This window comes from Leptodactylus fuscus, chromosome 3, assembly GCF_031893055.1.
Source record: "Leptodactylus fuscus isolate aLepFus1 chromosome 3, aLepFus1.hap2, whole genome shotgun sequence".
In the NCBI taxonomy this organism is placed as follows: Eukaryota; Metazoa; Chordata; class Amphibia; order Anura; family Leptodactylidae; genus Leptodactylus; species Leptodactylus fuscus.
Window position 1 is genome coordinate 242,026,825 of NC_134267.1, and position 19,393 is coordinate 242,046,217.

The 19,393-nt window shown below is 46.4% G+C and overlaps 1 protein-coding gene across 2 annotated transcripts; it reads left to right on the plus strand.

Moving 5' to 3' along the window:
- The first annotated feature begins 1,431 nt into the window (after positions 1–1,431).
- On the plus strand, positions 1,432–16,265 carry GCKR (glucokinase regulator). Of its 2 annotated transcripts, XM_075266849.1 has the most exons (20): positions 1,432–1,506; positions 4,549–4,621; positions 4,723–4,878; positions 5,464–5,532; positions 5,615–5,683; positions 6,943–7,016; positions 7,143–7,209; positions 7,818–7,871; positions 8,402–8,496; positions 8,845–8,950; positions 9,245–9,360; positions 9,477–9,575; positions 11,967–12,064; positions 12,311–12,387; positions 12,705–12,801; positions 13,077–13,174; positions 13,383–13,466; positions 15,363–15,512; positions 15,599–15,733; positions 16,008–16,265. In XM_075266849.1, the coding sequence occupies exons 2-20, from the start codon at positions 4,562–4,564 to the stop codon at positions 16,173–16,175; spliced, it is 1,872 nt and encodes a 623-aa protein (XP_075122950.1). In that variant the 5' UTR covers positions 1,432–1,506; positions 4,549–4,561; the 3' UTR covers positions 16,176–16,265. The 2 variants fall into 2 exon arrangements, with proteins under 2 accessions (XP_075122950.1, XP_075122951.1); XM_075266850.1 differs by lacking the exons at positions 13,383–13,466; positions 15,363–15,512.
- Positions 16,266–19,393: the final 3,128 nt, after the last annotated feature.

Below are 19,393 nucleotides of genomic sequence, written 5' to 3' on the forward strand. Positions count from 1 at the left end.
ACAACAGAAAGAGGGATAAAATGTGCGGTGCTGCAGCAAATTTAGCCCCGCCCACTTTGTGTTGACTCCGCCCATTCTCTTTCATTTTTCATGTGCCCCCGACACAGTATAATCGTCCTACAGTCACCCATACATTATATGTCTCCACATTGTAATGTCCCTCTTCCAACTGCCCCACAGTATTAAGTCCCTCTCCTGGTGCCCCATTATAAACATGAAACTGGATCAGCTGGAGGGGGACATTAGAAATGGGGGTAGTTGGAGGAGGCAATAAATAAATGGCAGATGAAGTGGGATATTAAACGGTGGGCAACTAGAAGCAGACATTAAACCGTAGGTGTAGCTGGAGAGGGACATTAAACTGGGGGCAACTAGAGGCAGACAGGTCCCCCTCCCGCTCCCCCCACGGTTTAATGCCCTCTCCAGTTGTCTCCCAGTTTAAGTTCCCCCTTTATCTGCTCCATTTCATGTCCCCTCCACCATCTCTGCCCCCCGTTTCATCTCCCCCCCTATATTTCTCCCTGTTTCATATCCCCTTTCATCTGCCCCCAGTTTCATGTCCCCCCCCCTCCATCTCTGCCCCCAGTAACAAACACAGACAGACACACATTCTCTCTTTCTCTCCATCCTGCATCTCACATCCCCCTTCCCCCTCAGTACCTTACACGGATCTCTTCTCTCTTGGACACTGACACGCCCACTTAGTCACATGACCGTGTGATGTCACACAAGGTCCTTGAACCATAGTCGCGCGTTCCTCCGATCCCCACAGCCTTTTATCTGTTATAAGAGCAGGCGGTGATCATAGGAATGATTGATCAGTAAATCATTAAAGGGACATAGCGGGACATGTAGGAAGCTGCACGGAACGGCAGGACAGGGGTAGGAAAGCATGAGTGTCCCGCGGAAATCGGGACGGTTGGGCGGTATGACGTGTATGCACTGTATGGCAGTATTTTGGGATATTCTGAATAGAATCTGTCATTGCTTGTGCTCAGGGGCCATTATCTATAAATTGGTCTTAACTGGGAAACCAATGGGGGATAACATGGTGGCTCAGTGGTTCGCACTGCAGACATGCAGCGCTGGAGTCCTGGGTTCAAATCCTCCCAGGAACATCTGCAAGGAGTTTATATGATCTCCACGTGTTTGCTTGGCTTTCCTCCCATTCTACAAAGACATACTGATGGGGGAGGGGGGATATACATTGTGATCTCTATATGGGATTAACAATCTACATTTAAAAAAAACGAGGAACCAATGGGATACCAAGTCCTGGGGGACCAAAAGGTGCAGAATGTCCTGTGCTGTTGTCCTGCTTACCCCCGGGGAGGAGATGTTTTTCACAGCAGGGTTTTACATGGACACAGAAAGTTTGAAGTTTAACTAAAAAGTTTAATGATTACAATAGTGATCTGATAACAACGAGGAAAACAAGACTCGGTAGGATTTCAGCTGGAACTGCGCACCGAGAACTCACAGGGGGAGAGGTGGACAACTCCAAGAGTGAGTATCTCTGAGACTGGGAAGGTCTACTACCTGGGGGGCAGGTGTGCTGGTCTGAACATGGATGAATGACTAGTCTAGGGCAGATGGAGCGCTCTTCAGTGCGGCAATGAAAGGGACACAAGTGAGGACAACCTGTGAGGACGTCCTGTTTTGTGTTAGGTCTGATATTCTTAGAAATGAATATCATGCAGCAAGTCTTGGGGTCACAAGGAACACTGCAAGGTTTTCTGGACACTTCAACATTTTCTGTTTTATGGAATGAGCAAAAGTCTGCAAAGTGGGTGTGGACATACTTAGAGACATTGTAGGACATTATATGTGACTGTTGGAGGACAGCAGATGGTGGTTGGAGGATAGTAGATATCAGATAGTAGTTGGTGGACAGTAGATGTTGGTTGGAGGATAGTAGATATCAGATAGTAGTTGGAGGACAGTAGATGGTGGAGGATAGTAGATATCAGATAGTAGTTGGAGGACAGTAGATGGTGGTTGGAGGATAGTAGATATCAGATAGTAGTTGGAGGACAGTAGATGGTGGTTGGAGGATAGTAGATATCAGATAGTAGTTGGAGGACAGTAGATGGTGGTTGGAGGATAGTAGATATCAGATAGTAGTTGGAGGACAGTAGATGGTGGTTGGAGGATAGTAGATATCAGGTAGTAGTTGGAGGACAGTAGATGGTGGTTGGAGGATAGTAGATATCAGATAGTAGTTGGAGGACAGTAGATGGTGGTTGGAGGATAGTAGATATCAGATAGTAGTTGGAGGACAGTAGATGGTGGTTGGAGGATAGTAGATATCAGATAGTAGTTGGAGGACAGTAGATGGTGGTTGGAGGATAGTAGATATCAGATAGTAGTTGGAGGACAGTAGATGGTGGTTGGAGGATAGTACATTGGACATTTTACTTGGACCATATGGTATGGCCAATATGACAGTGTTATATCTGTATAATCTGCACTGCATCTGTATACCTGCACTGTATGGAAGTATTATCATGATATGGAGATATTATTTTGCGTTAGTAAGTTGATAATTTTTATGTATAGCCTTTTTAATTCTGGAAAAAATGTATAGAAAATGGGAACCATTACTGGTTTGTGGGTAGGGGCCAATCTAATATAAATTGGTCTTAAACAGGAATGGAATACCATATCCTATAAGAGAATAAGATAAGAGATGATGGATGGAGGATAGTAGATATAAGATGGTGGATGGAGGACAGTAGATATGAGATGGTGGATGGAGGATAGTAGATATAAGATGGTGGATGGAGGACAGTATATATGAGATGGTGGATGGGGATCAGTAGATATAAGATGGTGGATGGAGGACAGTATATATGAGATGGTGGATGGGGAACAGTAGATATAAGATGGTGGATGGAGGACAGAAGATATACAATGGTGAATGGAGGACAGTAGATATAACATGGTGGATGGAGGACAGTATATATGAGATGGTGGATGGAGGATAGTAGATATGAGATGGTGGATGGAGGATAGTAGATATGAGATGGTGGATGGGGATCAGTAGATATAAGATGGTGGATGGAGGACAGTATATATGAGATGGTGGATGGGGAACAGTAGATATAAGATGGTGGATGGAGGACAGTAGATATACAATGGTGAATGGAGGACAGTAGATATGAGATGGTGGTTGGAGGGCAATAGATACAAGATATTGTGTATTAGAGTCCAGAGCTAGAGCTTGTAAAACTGAAAGGAAGATGTTCTAATGGGTCGGGGCTGGGTGGGCTGCACCAATAAATAGAGTTTTTGTATTTACAGTAAATGACCCCTCTAATAAAAAAGGGAAATAAAATAGGAATGTGGGTGTAGCCGAGTGTACAGGAGTGCATGTTCTTATTAGAATGAGGGGAGTAGCCTGGTGTAATGGGGTCCAAATTCTCTTGGAATACGGGTTTGGCCTGATTTTTTTACGGTAACTTCTCTTTCAATGAATAGTGCAGCCTGGTGTAATGGGAAGCAATGTATTGGGTTATTGGATGTAATATATTGGGTTATTGGATGTAATATATTGGGTTATTTGGTGTAATATATTGGGATATTGGGGTGTAATATATCGGGATATTGGGGTGTAATATATTGGGATATTGGGATGTAATATATCAGGATATTGGGGTATAATATATTGGGTTATTGTAGATATCAGATAGTAGTTGGTGGACAGTAGATGGTGGTTGGTGGATAGTAGGTAGTAGTAATATATTGGGTTATTGGGGTGTAATATATTGGGTTATTGGGGTGTAATATATTGGGTTATTTGGTGTAATATATTGGGATATTGGGGTGTAATATATTGGGTTATTTGGTGTAATATATCGGGATATTGGGGTGTAATATATTGGGTTATTGTAGATATCAGATAGTAGTTGGTGGACAGTAGATGGTGGTTGGTGGATAGTAGATAGTAATAATATATTGGGTTATTTGGTGTAATATATTGGGTTATTGGGGTGTAATATATCGGGTTGTACGAGTAGTTTTTTTGGATTAATAAATACAATCCTAAATCTAGGGTGATATTCCTGGTTATTGGGGTTCTAATGGAGTAACGAATGATTTCCAGGATTATTGGGGTGCACGTTCCGCTGGACCACATGATGACATCATAGGCTGGACACCCTCTTCCCCCCTTCTCTTTACCCTGCCCGGCGCACACGTTACATCATTGACCCTTTTGAGCTTCATTTCATGTTTTTCCTTCTTCTAGAACTGTATATATAGATAATACCAGTAAGGTAGGACAATGGGGCGACCTCAGAAGGAGACTCCCCAGGGTCCTGTACCTGGAGCAGTTCTTGAGGGCCAGTGCCATTATGGTTGTTGCTGTCCACCAGATCTTGTTGATATTAAGGTCTCTGACACTCCTGAACATTTTGGGGAAGGCGAGAATAATTTGGTCCAATAATTTGGCCTGGACAATTATTAACCATCCAGTATTTGACATCATGCTGGACAAACCTTCAGACCTTCTTTAACACTTATGCTTGTGTCCGGATCTTTTTACAGAGATATCACAACCATGAGAGGGACCCGCAAATACAAACACGTCATTGACACTCCAGACCCTGGAAAGTGGGAGGTAAATATAAGAAAACCATCCATCATATGAAGCATACACATACATGTGGTGGACCAAGAAGCTTACGTCTCATGACTGACTTGTCTCCGATTTCTGTATAGCTTGCTGGCTATGAGGAATCTCTGCCCATCAGTGAGAAGTCCAATCCCATTACCAGAGAACTGGACAAAGCCGACCCCAACACTCTGGTCCAGCTTCTACGAGACTGTGATGCTGAGATCTTCCAGGAGGAAGATGAGACCATCATCAACTATCAGGTGAGTTCTGGGAAAGCAGATCCAAGAGGTGAGACCAAGACAGTAAACCATGGACATGAGTGATGGAGGGACCAAGGGGGTAAGAGACAAAAGAGGAACCAGGGGGCGGGAAGGGAGAGATGAGAGAGAAGGACCAGGAGAAGGTGAAGTACAAGAGAAGATCACCATGGAGTTGAGAACCATACAGCTGACCGAAGATTACTGAGGAACTCTTCCTAAACCGGTGTCTCCTGAAGAAAGACTTGGGAGTTATAATGCCCCAGACAGAATAAAATATGTGGGGGGGAAGAAGCTCTATAGAAATATCTATAGTTGGCCGGACAGGATCACTTGTGTAGAAAGAAGCTGTTCAGAAGATCTGATGATCTCCTGGAGGCATCTTATTTTGGTCATGGATGAGGACAAGCTGTTACGAACCACATATAAACTCAGGTCTACATTGTAACGTCCTGCCAGTGGACGTGCCGTGTACGATACAAGTCCTCAATTATCAGATTCTAGAAAAAACTTCTAGGCAAATTCTAGAAATTCTAGAACAAATAATATAGAAAGATATTACAATGACATTAACCCTGTGTTCTCCAGAGACTATACAGCGAGTCCATCCTGAAGACAGTGGCGGACATTGCTAAGAAGGTGCAGCAGATCATAGAGGTAATATCCGCTGGAGTATTGTAGTATATACTACTGTATCCAGAAAGTGATAAGGGGCTGACGTGTTCTGTCCATCATCCAGAATCCAGAAGATGGCCTTGTAGTACTCAGTGGATGCGGCACATCTGGGCGGCTGGCGGTTCTCCTGGCAGTAAGTCCTTGTCTTCTCATTTACCATTCCATCGCTTTTACATCACAGCCATCCAGACTGGTAGCCAGGCTTTCCTTACCCTTTGGAAACCTGGAGAACATGGCTGCTCCTACAGCTAGAACTGGTGGCCGAGAGGAAGGTCTGAACCCTGGCAGATATCTCGCTGAGTGTTGTTGTCCTTGGCCGAGTAACATACTGGTATTTCCACAAGGGTTCTCTTCAATCTTCAAGTTCACTACTAGTACAAGGCAATACCAGGCCAATATGTCCTGAGATCATGGGTGTGAACCAGCAATACCAGATGGGACATAGCTATAGGAGTGAAGGTGTAGCATCCACACCCAGACCCTGGTATCTTAGGTGGTCCAAATGGCCATTTGTCACAGAGAAAGAAAATGGTGGATGAAGGTAGAAAGGGGCTGGTACAGATTTTGGGTTCCTGGAGCTTTGTTTTCCCCTTTGGCCCCTAGAAACGTTTACAGATTTCCTTATGGCTTTCATAGGTGGTGGCACCATCCAGGGCTGTACAAAAATAATTTCATAGATTCCTTTTCACAATAAAGTCCCAAATCCTCAAATATCAAGAACTGGATCACACACAAGGGTACAAGTCATTGAGTTATTCATATTCTGAAGTTTAGAAATGCAGGAATTGTCACTGATCAGGTGTATGGTCTTGGAGATGTCACCGGTCAGGTGTATGGTCTTGGAGAAGTCACCGGTCAGGTGTATGGTCATGGAGATGTCACCGGTCAGGTGTATGGTCATGGAGCTGTCACTGGTCATGTGTATGGTCATGGACATGTCACTGATCAGGTGTATGGTCATGGAGATGTCACTGATCAGTTGTATGGTCTTGGAGATGTCACTGGTCAGGTGTATGGTCATGGAGATGTCACCGGTCAGATGTATGGTCTTGGAGATGTCACCGGTCAGGTGTATGTCATGGAGATGTCACCGGTCAGGTGTATGGTCTTGGAGATGTCACCGGTCAGGTGTATATCATGGAGATGTTACTGGTCAGGTGCATAGTCATGGAGATGTCAGCGGTCAGGTGTATAGTCTTGGAGATCTCACTGGTCAGATGCATGGTTATGGAGATGTCACTGGTCAGGTGCATGGTCTTGGAGATGTCACTGGTCAGGTGCATGACCTTGGAGATGTCACTGGTAAGGGGTATGATCATGGAGATGTCCACCCCAAAAATATTCTCTGATTCACCCTCCATCACTGTCTTATGTCCTGATTTCTCTCTGCAGAATTCCTTCAACCGGCTGATGAGAGGTCTCCACCAGATCCCGTGTTACACCTACATCATAGCAGGAGGGGACAGGTGGGTGCCATCACACGTGTCAGCGCCCAGCTCTGCTCCCATCTGATAGGAAGGACGCAGTGACGTAAAATTCCCTGTTTACTCTGGCAGAGAAGAAACTTTTCATGTAACTTATTCTATTTGCAGATCTATTGTGACAGCGCAGGAAGCACCTGAGGACAACCCTGCCCGGGGCCAGGAGGAGCTACAGAAGGTAAGTGACCAACGGACCCCAAGCTCCAGCTACTCACTGTATGTAGGGAGGACACGGACAATGTGCAGGGGCCATCATACACCGGCAGTCTCAGGACTCAGGTCTACACACCTGGCCTGGTCACTACATTGTTGACCTTTCATCCCTTGCACAGTAAAGGAGTTGTGTGGGAAGCCATGAGGGGTGTGTAGTATTCAGGGCGGTGGAGTCCCTAGGTCTAAACGCCAACTACAAAATCATTTGATCACTTTCTGTTTTGCAGCAGGCTGTAAGATGAGCTGGATCTCTGGATCACAGTCTGTTCTATTGACACCTAGTGGTTGATGATCAGAATGAAACAGTTCTTAGGTTAACAAGTATGAGATGAGCAGCAGTAACGTCGTCGTCACACACAAGGACAATGTCTCACCCTGAACCTTATATACTCCCCGTATAGATCATAGCCCAGAGCAGCCAGGCTTTTTAATAGACGACTATACTTCTCATTCGGCCCGCATCTTCTCAGTTACCTCCATATTACCTCCCCGTGTCTTCTTCCTTATTTTTTGGTTTACGTCTTGTTTGCCATCATCTTTGCTCCTGTCTTATCCTCCTTCATGTATCTCCAGGTCTGTGAAGGAAAGAAGAAGGTTGTGTTTATCGGGATATCCTGCAGCCTCTCGGTGAGTATCAGCCACCACCGTCCATACAGTCAATGGTGGATGACATGACCGAGCAGATCTAGGACAGAGTGGTCAGATCATGGCTCTGATGCCTCTAGTGGTGAATTATGGGAATTTTGGTGGAGGGACACGGCCCTGCTTCTGATCTCTTTACTTTATGTTCCACCACACTGGATTGGCGTGGTCTCGGTTCAAGAGGTTCCTCAATGTGAAGTTGAGCAGAGGTGGAGCAGTCTTGCTGGAACCCCCTGATATCTGGCACCTGGTGTACATCTTCTGCTACTACACTGATTTCGAAAGCAACCATACATGAAAGAGTCAACACTACACATGTCCAACTAGAGGCCGACTCTCGTTCTTCTGGATCCCCCTTCCCGATGACTTATTTCCCTCTGACGTTACACCACTATAACATGGTCCTGTCATCCTCCATGTGACCAGAAACTTTCTGCTGGTTCTCTCTATCTGCTGATATACTTGACCTGATGAGGTCTTGGTCTCACTTCTCAGTCCTATCTGTATCTCCGCAGGCACCATTCATCGCTGGGCAACTGGACTTCTGCATGAAGAACCTTGATGTGTTCCTGCCAGTCCTTGTAGGGTTTAATCCAGTCTCCATGGCCAGGTGGGTGAAGTGACCATTGTCTAGGTGGATGAAGTTATCCGGGTCAAGTGTGTGGACTAAAGTTGGAGAAGCAACCAAGGTGAAGTGACTAGGTTTGGATTGTTGAAGGCACCAAGGTTACTTAAGTGAAGTATTGAGGCCAGGCAAGTGGGTAAAGTGTCCGGGGTGAGTTTGGTCAAGTATCCAGGACTAGGGTTGGGTGGGAATCATGACCCGGCTCAGGTGAAGTCACCAAGGTCAGGTAGTGGAGTCGACCATGGCTGGGTGGGTAAAGTGACCAGGATCAGGTAGGTGATGTGACCACAATTGGAAGTGTCTTTGGATATTATCAGTAACTTTCCTTCTCAGGAATGACAGGATAGAGGGCTGGACCTCCACATTCCGGCAGGTGGCAGAACAGATGCAGAACCTCCATAATACCCAGCAGGCATTCGTACTGAACCCTGCAGTGGGGGTAAGTGCACAGCCTATAGAGTCTCATCGCCTAGTCTTCTGGTTCCAGGTTTGGCTACGCACGCAGTAGATCCCATCCATATTGGGGCCTAGACTGGTCCATTATTATAATACTCGGCTTCTCCTTGGACTGGTTCCTTGTCTTTTTTTGTGGAGATCTTCCATCTTGGAGACCACATAATATAATGTATGGTGCTGTATATAAATAAAGATGGCAGCTCTGTGCTTGGTGGCGTCTCCACCATCCTAAGACCATCCTATCTATAAATTAACCCCTTTCTTCTCCATGTGTCAGCCTGAAGGTGTCTGCGGCTCTTCACGTATGAAGGGTGGGAGTGCGACAAAGATCCTTCTGGAGACTCTGTTCCTGGTGGCACACAAGGCCAGCTCTAAAGTGGAGGTGACAGAGAAGTGAGTCAGGGGCACAATCTGTATTATGGGGGGGGGGGGGATGAGAGCCCCTGGGCTGTTAGAAGTGACCGTGCCCACGCTGGTGATGTCACCCAGTGTCTTCTGTCTACATGCAGGTGTCTACTAGAAATCCTCAGGACATACGAGAGAGCGCACAAGGTGACCTATTCCCACAGCAAGAAAATCGCAGCGCTCCTCAAGCAGTCAGCTACAAGGTGAGCCCTGACTATATATGTACTGTGTGTGGTTATTACCTCAAGTGACCAACAGATGGCGCCACACACGTCCTAAATGCCCAATACTGAGAGGCAAGAGCACGCTGCTACCAACGGCAACCAGAAGGTGGCAGCAGCACAACATGAACTAGATTACTGCTGCAGGTATAACATTGACCACTAGATGGCAGTAGAAAAATGTGTGTCACCCTGTAGAAGGAAAATGTTTGTTTTTGTACCGTGTTAGCCAGTGGGTATGAAACATAAAAAACAAAAAACTTGCGAGTCTTCAGCAGGTGATACATTTTTTAATGGCTAACTCATAATGATGACAGAATAAAACGTTTCGAATCTCTCGGATTCTTCTTCAGATATATCTAAAAACACTTTCTGCAGGCTGCATATTTATATACAACTGGACACAGGGACAGGATTACAGGAGGGGGGGAAGAGGCTTATTACTGTATACATATAAATATAAACAATTCCCAGGTTCTTTATCTTTACGGCTGTCTTAGTTCAGTGATTTGTATAGAATGACATGAACCCATGTGAAAGGTTCATTCGATTATCCAGAGTGTTAAATAGGGTCATGCACTTGTACTCCTAAATCAATCGCTGTTTCCTGATTTAAAATTCCCTCTCAAAATTTTCATGTGATCAGTGATATTATGATCTTCCTGGCAGAAATATTTTGGCACGGGAAGGTCCATTCTCTGTTGTTTGATTGTATGGCGATGGGAATTGATTCTCATTCTAAGCTGCTGTCCGGTCTCTCCAACATACAGATTATCAGTGGAACATTTGGTGCACATTAGGTGCACAATACACTACATTAGGTGTGCTGCAGGTGAACGTACCTGGGATTTTATATTCCCTGTTAGAGTTTGGTATCTCTATCCTGTCAGTGGTCAGTATGTGCGGGCAGGTCTTGAACCTTTTCTGTCCGCATGGAAATGTTCCTGTGTTAGTTGGAGGTGACAGTGAGCTGCTAATAACCATATTCCTGAGGTTTGGTGTCTGTCTGTAGCACAGGAGAGGGGGATCTGGAAATATGGATTTTAGACGGTTGTCTTTTTGCAGTAGTGGATGTAGTTTGTGTGTGATTCCTCTCAGCATCTGCAGTTGGGGTTTATGACATGAAAATTTTGATTTTGAGAGGGAATTTTAAATCAAGGAAACAGAGACGGATTTATGAGTACAGGTGCATGACCCTTTTTAACACTCTGGATAGTGGAATGAATGCGTCACATGGGTTCATGTCATTCTATACAAATCACTGAACTAAGACAGCCATAAAGATAAAGAACCTGGGACCTGTGACTTGTTTATATTTATATGTATACAGTAATAAGCCTCTCCCCCCCCCCTCCTGTAATCCTATCCCTGTGTCCAGTTGTACATAAATATGCAGCCTGCAGAAAGTGTTTTTAGATATATCTGAAGAAGAAGCCGAGAGATTCGAAACATTATATTCTGTCATCATTATGAGTTAGCCATTAAAAAAGGTATCACCTACTGAAGACTCGCAAGTTTTTTGTCAGTGTAGTGTTCTATAGCCCCTGTGTGTTGGGTCGGTGACCCTGTAGTGCTCTATAGCCCCTATGTGTTGGATCGGTGACCGTGTAGTGCTCTATAGCTCCTGTGTGTTTGGGTCGGTGACCCTGTAGTGAGCTATAGCTCCTGTGTGTTGGGTTGGTGACCCTGTAGTGCTCTATAGCCCCTCTATGTGTTGGGTCAGTGACCCTGTAGTGCTCTATAGCTCATGTATGTTTGGATTGGTGATCCTGTAGTGCTCTATAACCCCTGTGTGTTTGGATCAGTAACCCTGTAGTGCTCTATAGCTCCTGCGTGTTGGGTCGGTGACCCTGTAGTGCTCTATAGCCCCTCTATGTGTTGGGTCGGTGACCCTGTAGTGCTCTATAGCTCCTGTATGTTTGGATTGGTGATCCTGTAGTGCTCTATAGCCCCTCTATGTGTTGGGTCGGTGACCCTGTAGTGCTCTACAGCTCTTGTATGTTTGGATTGGTGGTCCTGTAGTGCTCTATAACCCCTGTGTGTTTGGGTCAGTGACCTTGTAGTGCTCTATAGCTCCTGTATGTTTGGATTGGTGACCCTGTAGTGCTCTATAGCCCCTATGTGTTTAGATCAGTGACCCTGTAGTGCTCTATAGCTCCTGTGTGTTTAGGTCTGTAACCCTGTAGTGCTCTATAGCCGCTATGTGTTTGGATTGGTGACCCTGTAGTGCTCTATAGCTCCTCTGTGTGTTGGGCCGGTGACCCTGTAGTGCTCTATAGCCCCTGTGTGTTTGGATTGGTGACCCTGTAGTGCTCTATAGGCCCTGTGCATTTGGATCAGTGACCCCACCGTGTGACCATGTCTCTGTTTCAGTCTACAGAAGAAGGGGCACCTCTACATCCTGGGCTGGGGGACGCTGGGACTGGTGGGGATAATGGACGCGGTGGAATGTGTCCCCTCTTATAATGCAGGTAAGATGGGGGCCAGACTGTTATCACATCTCCATATTGTAATGGTATAGATAGAGAGGTATTACTGGTATAGGTAGTCTATAGCACTACCCCCTGACGCCCCCCCATAGTGGATGCCTGTGCTGCCCCAGGGGTCAGTATTAGTACAGTGTATTTGTCCAATTCTCCAGTGTAAGTGCAGGGTATTTGTACATGTGCTGCCCCCTGTGGTGGGATATCTCTGACTTCCTCTCATTGCCTCCCTAGACTGGCACGATGTCCGGGGCTTCATTAATGGAGGATATCACATTCTGGAGAACCAGGAGGGGGAGCTGACGCCGCTGGTGAGTGTCCCAGATAAAGCACAACCTTCTCCCCACCTGTTATCTGAGGAGCCTCCGGGGCCCAGGGCCCAGACAGGGGTAAATACTGAGGGGCCACATAAGCTGACACTTCATCCTGTGCAGTCCTATCCATGTGTCCCCATGACAACAGTTCCTGTCCTTTCAGAGGGACATAACTCACCTTTGGTTGTCCTCAGAGCAGTGACCACCCTACAGCCACCTAACAATGACCCTCTCTCCAGCGCTCCCCCTGCTGGCTGGTGACATCACACTCCATGGGGTCTTTCTCCCGGTCACTGACTGTCTCTTTTCCCCAGGGCGCAGAATTTGCCATCTCACATGAGAATTTTGTGACTAGCGTCCTCTCGGCAGTGTCGGAGATGGACACCGTTGTCTTCCTCTTCACCCTCGATGGTAAGTAGAGACCACCCCTCAGACTCATTGACATAATGTGGGCGGAGACTTTTTTTTTGCAAAGTCTTGGTCTGTTCCCAGTATGTGGGTGTGGCTTATTAGTCCCAATAAGTCGCCATATGTAGCATGAGCCAAGCTCGACTCTTTACACCACGTTATGGTGTCGCATATGACAATGTCCCTGCTGCCTCCCTACCCTGACCATATGGGGCAGATGTTCAGCGTCATAGCCCCAGTGGCGTGCCTCGTGGTCTGATGTCTCCTTTCCATTACAGATGAAGTCACTGAGGTGGAGAAATTGCTGGAATTAGTGAAGGAGAAGACATCGAATATCCACGCCATATGCCACGCCACGGCCGGACAGTACCTGCCGGTCAGTATGTTGGGGGTGTGCCAGAATGACCACATACTGGTGGTGACCTATATGTGTGTAGGGTGGGTTGTACAAAATTTTGTGACTCCGCCAACATATTATACTATATGACGTGGTAGCAGTCACTCCTGTTCTAATGATTGGGAGGTAGTCACAGCCACGCCCCCAGATACAGGATCATAAGGTCATTGTGTATCTTCACATCTAGAGCTCGACCAAGAAGATGATTCCTAACCCCATCGTCATCACGTGGCCCATCCTCTTCCTGGAATACGAGGGAGCCTTCATCCAGGTACAGTCCTCTAGGGGGCGACTAATGGCACTGTGCCAGTATATAGGCGGCTCCACCATATTGTTATACTGTAGTCAGTGAGTGGACAGTCACTCATACCAGTGCCCAGTGCTCTTCTATAATTCCCTGCTCACTCTTCCCAGTACATAGGCTCTCCTTCCATATTCCTCTGCTCGCGCTTCGCAGTACATAGGCTCTTCTCCCATAATCCTCTGCTCGCTCTTCCCAGTACATAGGCTCTTCTCCTATAATCCTCTGTTCGCTCTTCCCAGTACATAGGCTCTTCTCCCATAATCCTCTGCTCGCCCTTCCCAGAACATAGGCTCTTCTCCCATAATCCTCTGCTCGTCCTTCCCAGTACATAGGCTCTTCTCCCATAATCCTCTGCTCGCTCTTCCCAGTACATAGGCTCTTCTCCCATAATCCTCTGCTCGCTCTTCCCAGTACATAGGCTCTCCTTCCATATTCCTCTGCTCGCTCTTCCCAGTACATAGGCTCTCCTTCCATATTCCTGTGCTCGCTCTTCCCAGTACATAGGCTCTCCTTCCATATTCCTCTGCTCGCTCTTCCCAGTACATAGGCTCTCCTTCCATAATCCTCTGCTCGCTCTATTCCCAGTACAGCGGCTCTCCTTCCATATTCCTCTTCTCGCTCTTCCCAGTACATAGGCTCTCCTCCTATAATCCTCTGCTTGCTCTTCCCAGTACATAGGCTCTTCTCCCATAATCCTCTTCTCGCTCTTCCCAGTACATAGGTTCTTCTCCCATAATCCTTTGCTCACTCTTCCCAGAACATAGGCTCTCCTTCCATAATCCTCTGCTCGCTCTTCCCAGTACATAGGCTCTTCTCCCATAGTCCTCTGCTCGCTCTTCCCAGTACATAGGCTCTTCTCCCATAATCCTTTGCTCACTCTTCCCAGTACATAGGCTCTCCTTCCATATTCCTCTGCTCGCTCTTCCCAGTACATAGGCTCTCCTCCTATAATCCTCTGCTTGCTCTTCCCAGTACATAGGCTCTTCTCCCATAATCCTCTTCTCGCTCTTCCCAGTACATAGGCTCTCCTGCTATAATGCTCTGCTCGCTTTTCCCAGTACATACTCTCTTCTCCTATAATCCTCTGCTCGCTCTTCCCAGTACGTAGGCTCTTCTCCCATATTCCTCTGCTCGCTCTTCCCAGTACATAGGCTCTTCTCCCATATTCCTCTGCTCGCTCTTCCCAGTACATAGGCTCTCCTGCTATAATGCTCTGCTCGCTTTTCCCAGTACATACTCTCTTCTCCTATAATCCTCTGCTCGCTCTTCCCAGTACGTAGGCTCTTCTCCTATAATCCTCTGCTCGCTCTTCCCAGTATATAGGCTCTTCTCCCATAGTCCTCTGCTCGCTCTTCCCAGTACAAAGGCTCTTCTCCCATAGTCCTCTGCTCGCTCTTCCCAGTACAAAGGCTCTCCTCCTATAATCCTCTGCTCGCTCTTCCCAGTACATAGGTTCTTCTCCCATAATCCTTTGCTCACTCTTCCCAGTACAAAGGCTCTCCTCCTATAATCCTCTGCTCGCTCTTCCCAGTACATAGGCTCTTCTCCCATATTCCTCTGCTCGCTCTTCCCAGTACAAAGGCTCTTCTCCCATAGTCCTCTGCTCGCTCTTCCCAGTACAAAGGCTCTCCTCCTATAATCCTCTGCTCGCTCTTCCCAGTACATAGGCTCTTCTCCCATATTCCTCTGCTCGCTCTTCCCAGTACATAGGCTCTTCTCCCATATTCTTCTGCTCGCTCTTCCCAGTACATAGGCTCTTCTCCTGTAATTCTCCGCTTACTGTTCTCCCATGATCTCCTGCATGTTTGTCACTAAATGGTCATATTCCTCTACTTTTGTAAATCCTTTCCCTCCACCCTGCAGAAATTCCAGCGAGAGTTGAGCAGTAAGTGGATTCTGGACACGGTGACCAGCGGAGCTCATGTTCTTAAAGGAAAGATTTACCGAAACCTATTGGTAGATTTTAAGATCTGCAGTTCCAAACACTTCCATAGGGCGGTGTCTGTGCTGCAGGTGAGACCTCCGGAGGTGACATCACACTGCTGATACCTACACATAATAGTCCTTACAGTATATGTATTCTCCATCACCCCACACAGAGGCTGACTGGGCACCCCCAGACCCGCTGCACTGAGACGCTACTCCAGTCTATCTATGGGGAACAGACCCTGACTGAACAAATAAGGAACGCCGAGACCTCGCAAAATCTCAAAGCCGCGGCATCCAGGGACAAGGTGAGATATGGGGTCACAAACCAGGCCCAGTATAACAAAACCCACCATCAGTGCCATCCAGGGTCAACCTGCCACACAAGGGGTGTCAGACCCCGCTGCCTCCACTGTAGTTACAAGAAAATCCCCCAGAATGCAGTGCACTAGAGTGCTATGTATTCTGGGATCTGGTAAAATACAGCAGAGTGGCAGAAGTATGAATGCAGCTGTGGAGGTCATTTGGCCTCCTTCTTTAGCGGCGCCGCAGTCCTATGTTAACCCCTCATCTTCCTGACAGGTGCTGCCGACGGCCATAGTGAGTTTGCTGCGTAACTGCTCGGTGGCGGAGGCCAAAACACGTCTAGAGTCATCCGAGAGTATCCGGGCGGCCATTGAATCTTCTCTCAATGTCCCAGGAAGGAAGCGAGTGGCGGAGAGCGCGGAGACGACGGGACGCAGCCGATAGACCTCCAGGATTCTGATCCATAGGGCACTTTTGGAATAATTGTGTATTTCCTTTTTTTATATCTTTATTAAAGTTTTTGACAATTGTAAATGGATCCAAATTCTCTAATAGTGACCAATCAGAGCGGAGGAATCACATGATCTGACAGTACCGCGCGCTATCTTACTGAAGGAGGAACAGTAAGCGCAGTGACTGTAGGGGGTGGGATAGGGTCAAGATATATAAACGGCCCCTTAAGTGACCAGGAGGTGACATCTCTGCTCTCTGTATAGAAGTGATATTATACGGCAGACAACATGACCACTCTCCATTTATCCAAAGCGGATGACATCACTGCTCTACAGATATATAATTATGAGAACCACAAAGCCTACCCTTTTGGCATAAAAATTTACATATCAGAACATAATAAAAAGAAAAACTTCTGGTCCTTTCGAAAGTCTTAAAATTCCAACTTCAGATGAACAACAAATTCCAAAATTAGGCGGACAGGGTCTTTCTCATTACTATTTGTGATATTACATGGAGAAGGGTCTGTGTTACATGTGCTCAATGGCGTAACTAAAGTCTTGTGGGACCCTATGAAAAATTTTTTGTCTAGGGCCCCCACCCCCTCCATACAGCGAATTCTTGCAGATAACTGAAAGGGATACAACTATAGGACCCACAAATACGGTTATCAAAAAGTGAGAGTGAGCAGCGCCCAACAGGTAAACAATAGTGGGAGCTGCACGCTGTGGGAAACAGCTGATCTGCGGGGTCCTAAGAATCTAAGACATGTAAGAGATCAGTGGGGATCTTACACTCAGGGCATCTATGGTGCTTTTGCGAATTCTGTGACCCCTTCACTATTTATATTGTTCAGTGTCAGTTTTATAATCACCACGCAATGTTATTAAAGCCCGTGATAGTGCACGGCTGCTATAAAACAGGTGGCATTTCATGAGAATAGTGAAGGGGCCACCACACAATCCTATCCTATCCTATTTCCTACTAATATTATAAATCCTATCCTATCCTATCCTACTACTCCTATCCTACTAATACTATACTATACTAATACTTATCATACTAATATACTAATACTAATACTAATATAACATGTGAAAGTTTGGATGTTTGTTCCTCAATCACGCAAAAATGGCTGAACGGATTTGAATGAAATTTGGCACATAGATAGTTTGTAACCTCGATTAACACATCGGCTACTATTTACTGTTATGAATTTATGTTCACATACTATATTACACTGCTCTTATCTGAGCTTCTGAGAAAGCCAGGGCTGTTATCTCTCTGTGTAAACACACACTAACCCTCAGTGTTCATACATTTGCATATTATCTGAACTGCTACAGGCAGTGCTGACAAAGTGACATGGGCAAACACCTTTAATCCAAATTGGCAGTTTGCCAATTTTCAACAACCTGGAAAAATCTAATTGGTCGCAAACAACGACAGCTATGAAGGAAGCCAAAAGTCACAGAGTTCTCCTGAAGCGCAGCTGAGCGGGAACATCGACACCAACAACACATGCATTACATGGCGTCGCAGCGAGCTGCTTAGATACCAGAACACTGACGGGCACGGCTCGTGGAATGAGTTCAGCGGCAGGCCAGCTTGACAGCTGCTGAAACGCCGCAGCAGACGGATCATCAACACCAACAACACGTTCATTATATGACGTTCCAGCGAGGTGCTGGAATAATCACAGTCACAGTGCAAGAAACAAGTTCAACGGCAGGCCAGTTGAATGCCGGAGCATGTGGATCAACAACGCCAACAACACACTCATTATATGGCGTCCCAGTGAGCTGCTGACATACCAGAACAATCAAGGGCGAAGCGCGAGGAATGAGTTCAGTGGCAGGCCAGCTTGACAGCTGTCGAAATGCTAGAGCAGGCGGATCATCAACACCAACAACAGGCTCATTATGTGGCGTCCCAACGAGCTGCTGAGATGCTGGAACAATTACAGGCACGGTGTGAGGAACAAGGTCAGCAGCAGGACAGCGAGATGAGGTTCTGTATTACTGGGTTTCTCAGAAAATTAGAGAATATTATTTTTTGCTCCGAAACAATCCACTCATCAGATCCCCTTTATACCCAAAACAGTATAGAGTTGCCAAGTGCTAATGGTGTATGGGTTCTCACTCACAGACCTGCGTCACTCCTGTCTCAGGCCCCGTCCCATTGCAGAAGCATTACACTGCAACCAAATGTAGCAGTTGGCGCCCCCTGGTGGCCAGAGGCAGCCACAACATAGTCATATCAGCGTGACTACCCGTATAAGAAACCCACTCTACAGGTAGTCAACCCTTATTGTTGTGGAGAAATCTCTCACTAGTGCCATCTTGTGCAAGGTGCTCCCTTAAAGTCAATGTGTGATTGTTTTGGAGGTGTTTGCTTTGTTTTGGGGGGATCTACTTTCATTTGCGGCGTTTGCAGAAACATGGTACATGTGTGATATTACATAGTGAAGGAATGTATTACACGTGTGATGTTACACTGATAGAGTCCGTAATATATATGTGATGTTACGTGGAGGAGGGTCTGTATTACATTTGTGATATTACATGGAGGAGGACAGTGGAGTAACTAGGAATGGCGCAAACCTTAGACATGCCCCCCCCCCCCCCCCAACACAGGAGACCTCGACCAAACGACCCACTGTGGACACCCATGAACAATTATTATACTCTGGGGTCTTTTCAGGGACGCAGGCTCGGATCATCTGACGTCAGGTACGTCACAGAAGTAGGCCCGAAGCCTGTCTGGATCCCGGACAGATAAGTAACTCAGTTTCTTATGTTCCCATATCTCTCCCGGGCCTTCGATCATTATACTCGGGGGTCTGATATTACATGGGGAGTGTCTATATTACATGTGTGATATTATATGGGGAGGGTCTGTATTACATGTGTGATATTACATGGAGGAGGGTCTGTAATATATGTGTGATATTACATGGAGGAGGGACTGTAATATATGTGTGATATTACACTGATAGGGTCTGTATTACATGTGTGATGTTACATGGAGGAGGGTCTGTATTACATGTGTGATATTACATGGAGGAGGGTCTGTAATATATGTGTGATGTTACACTGATAGTGCCTGTATTACGTGTGATGTTCTGCTCTCCAGAGATTACAGTCTTTGCATTCTGACACATATCCCGAGGCAGAGCCTTGTTCTGGGTATGAGGAAGCAGATTGACC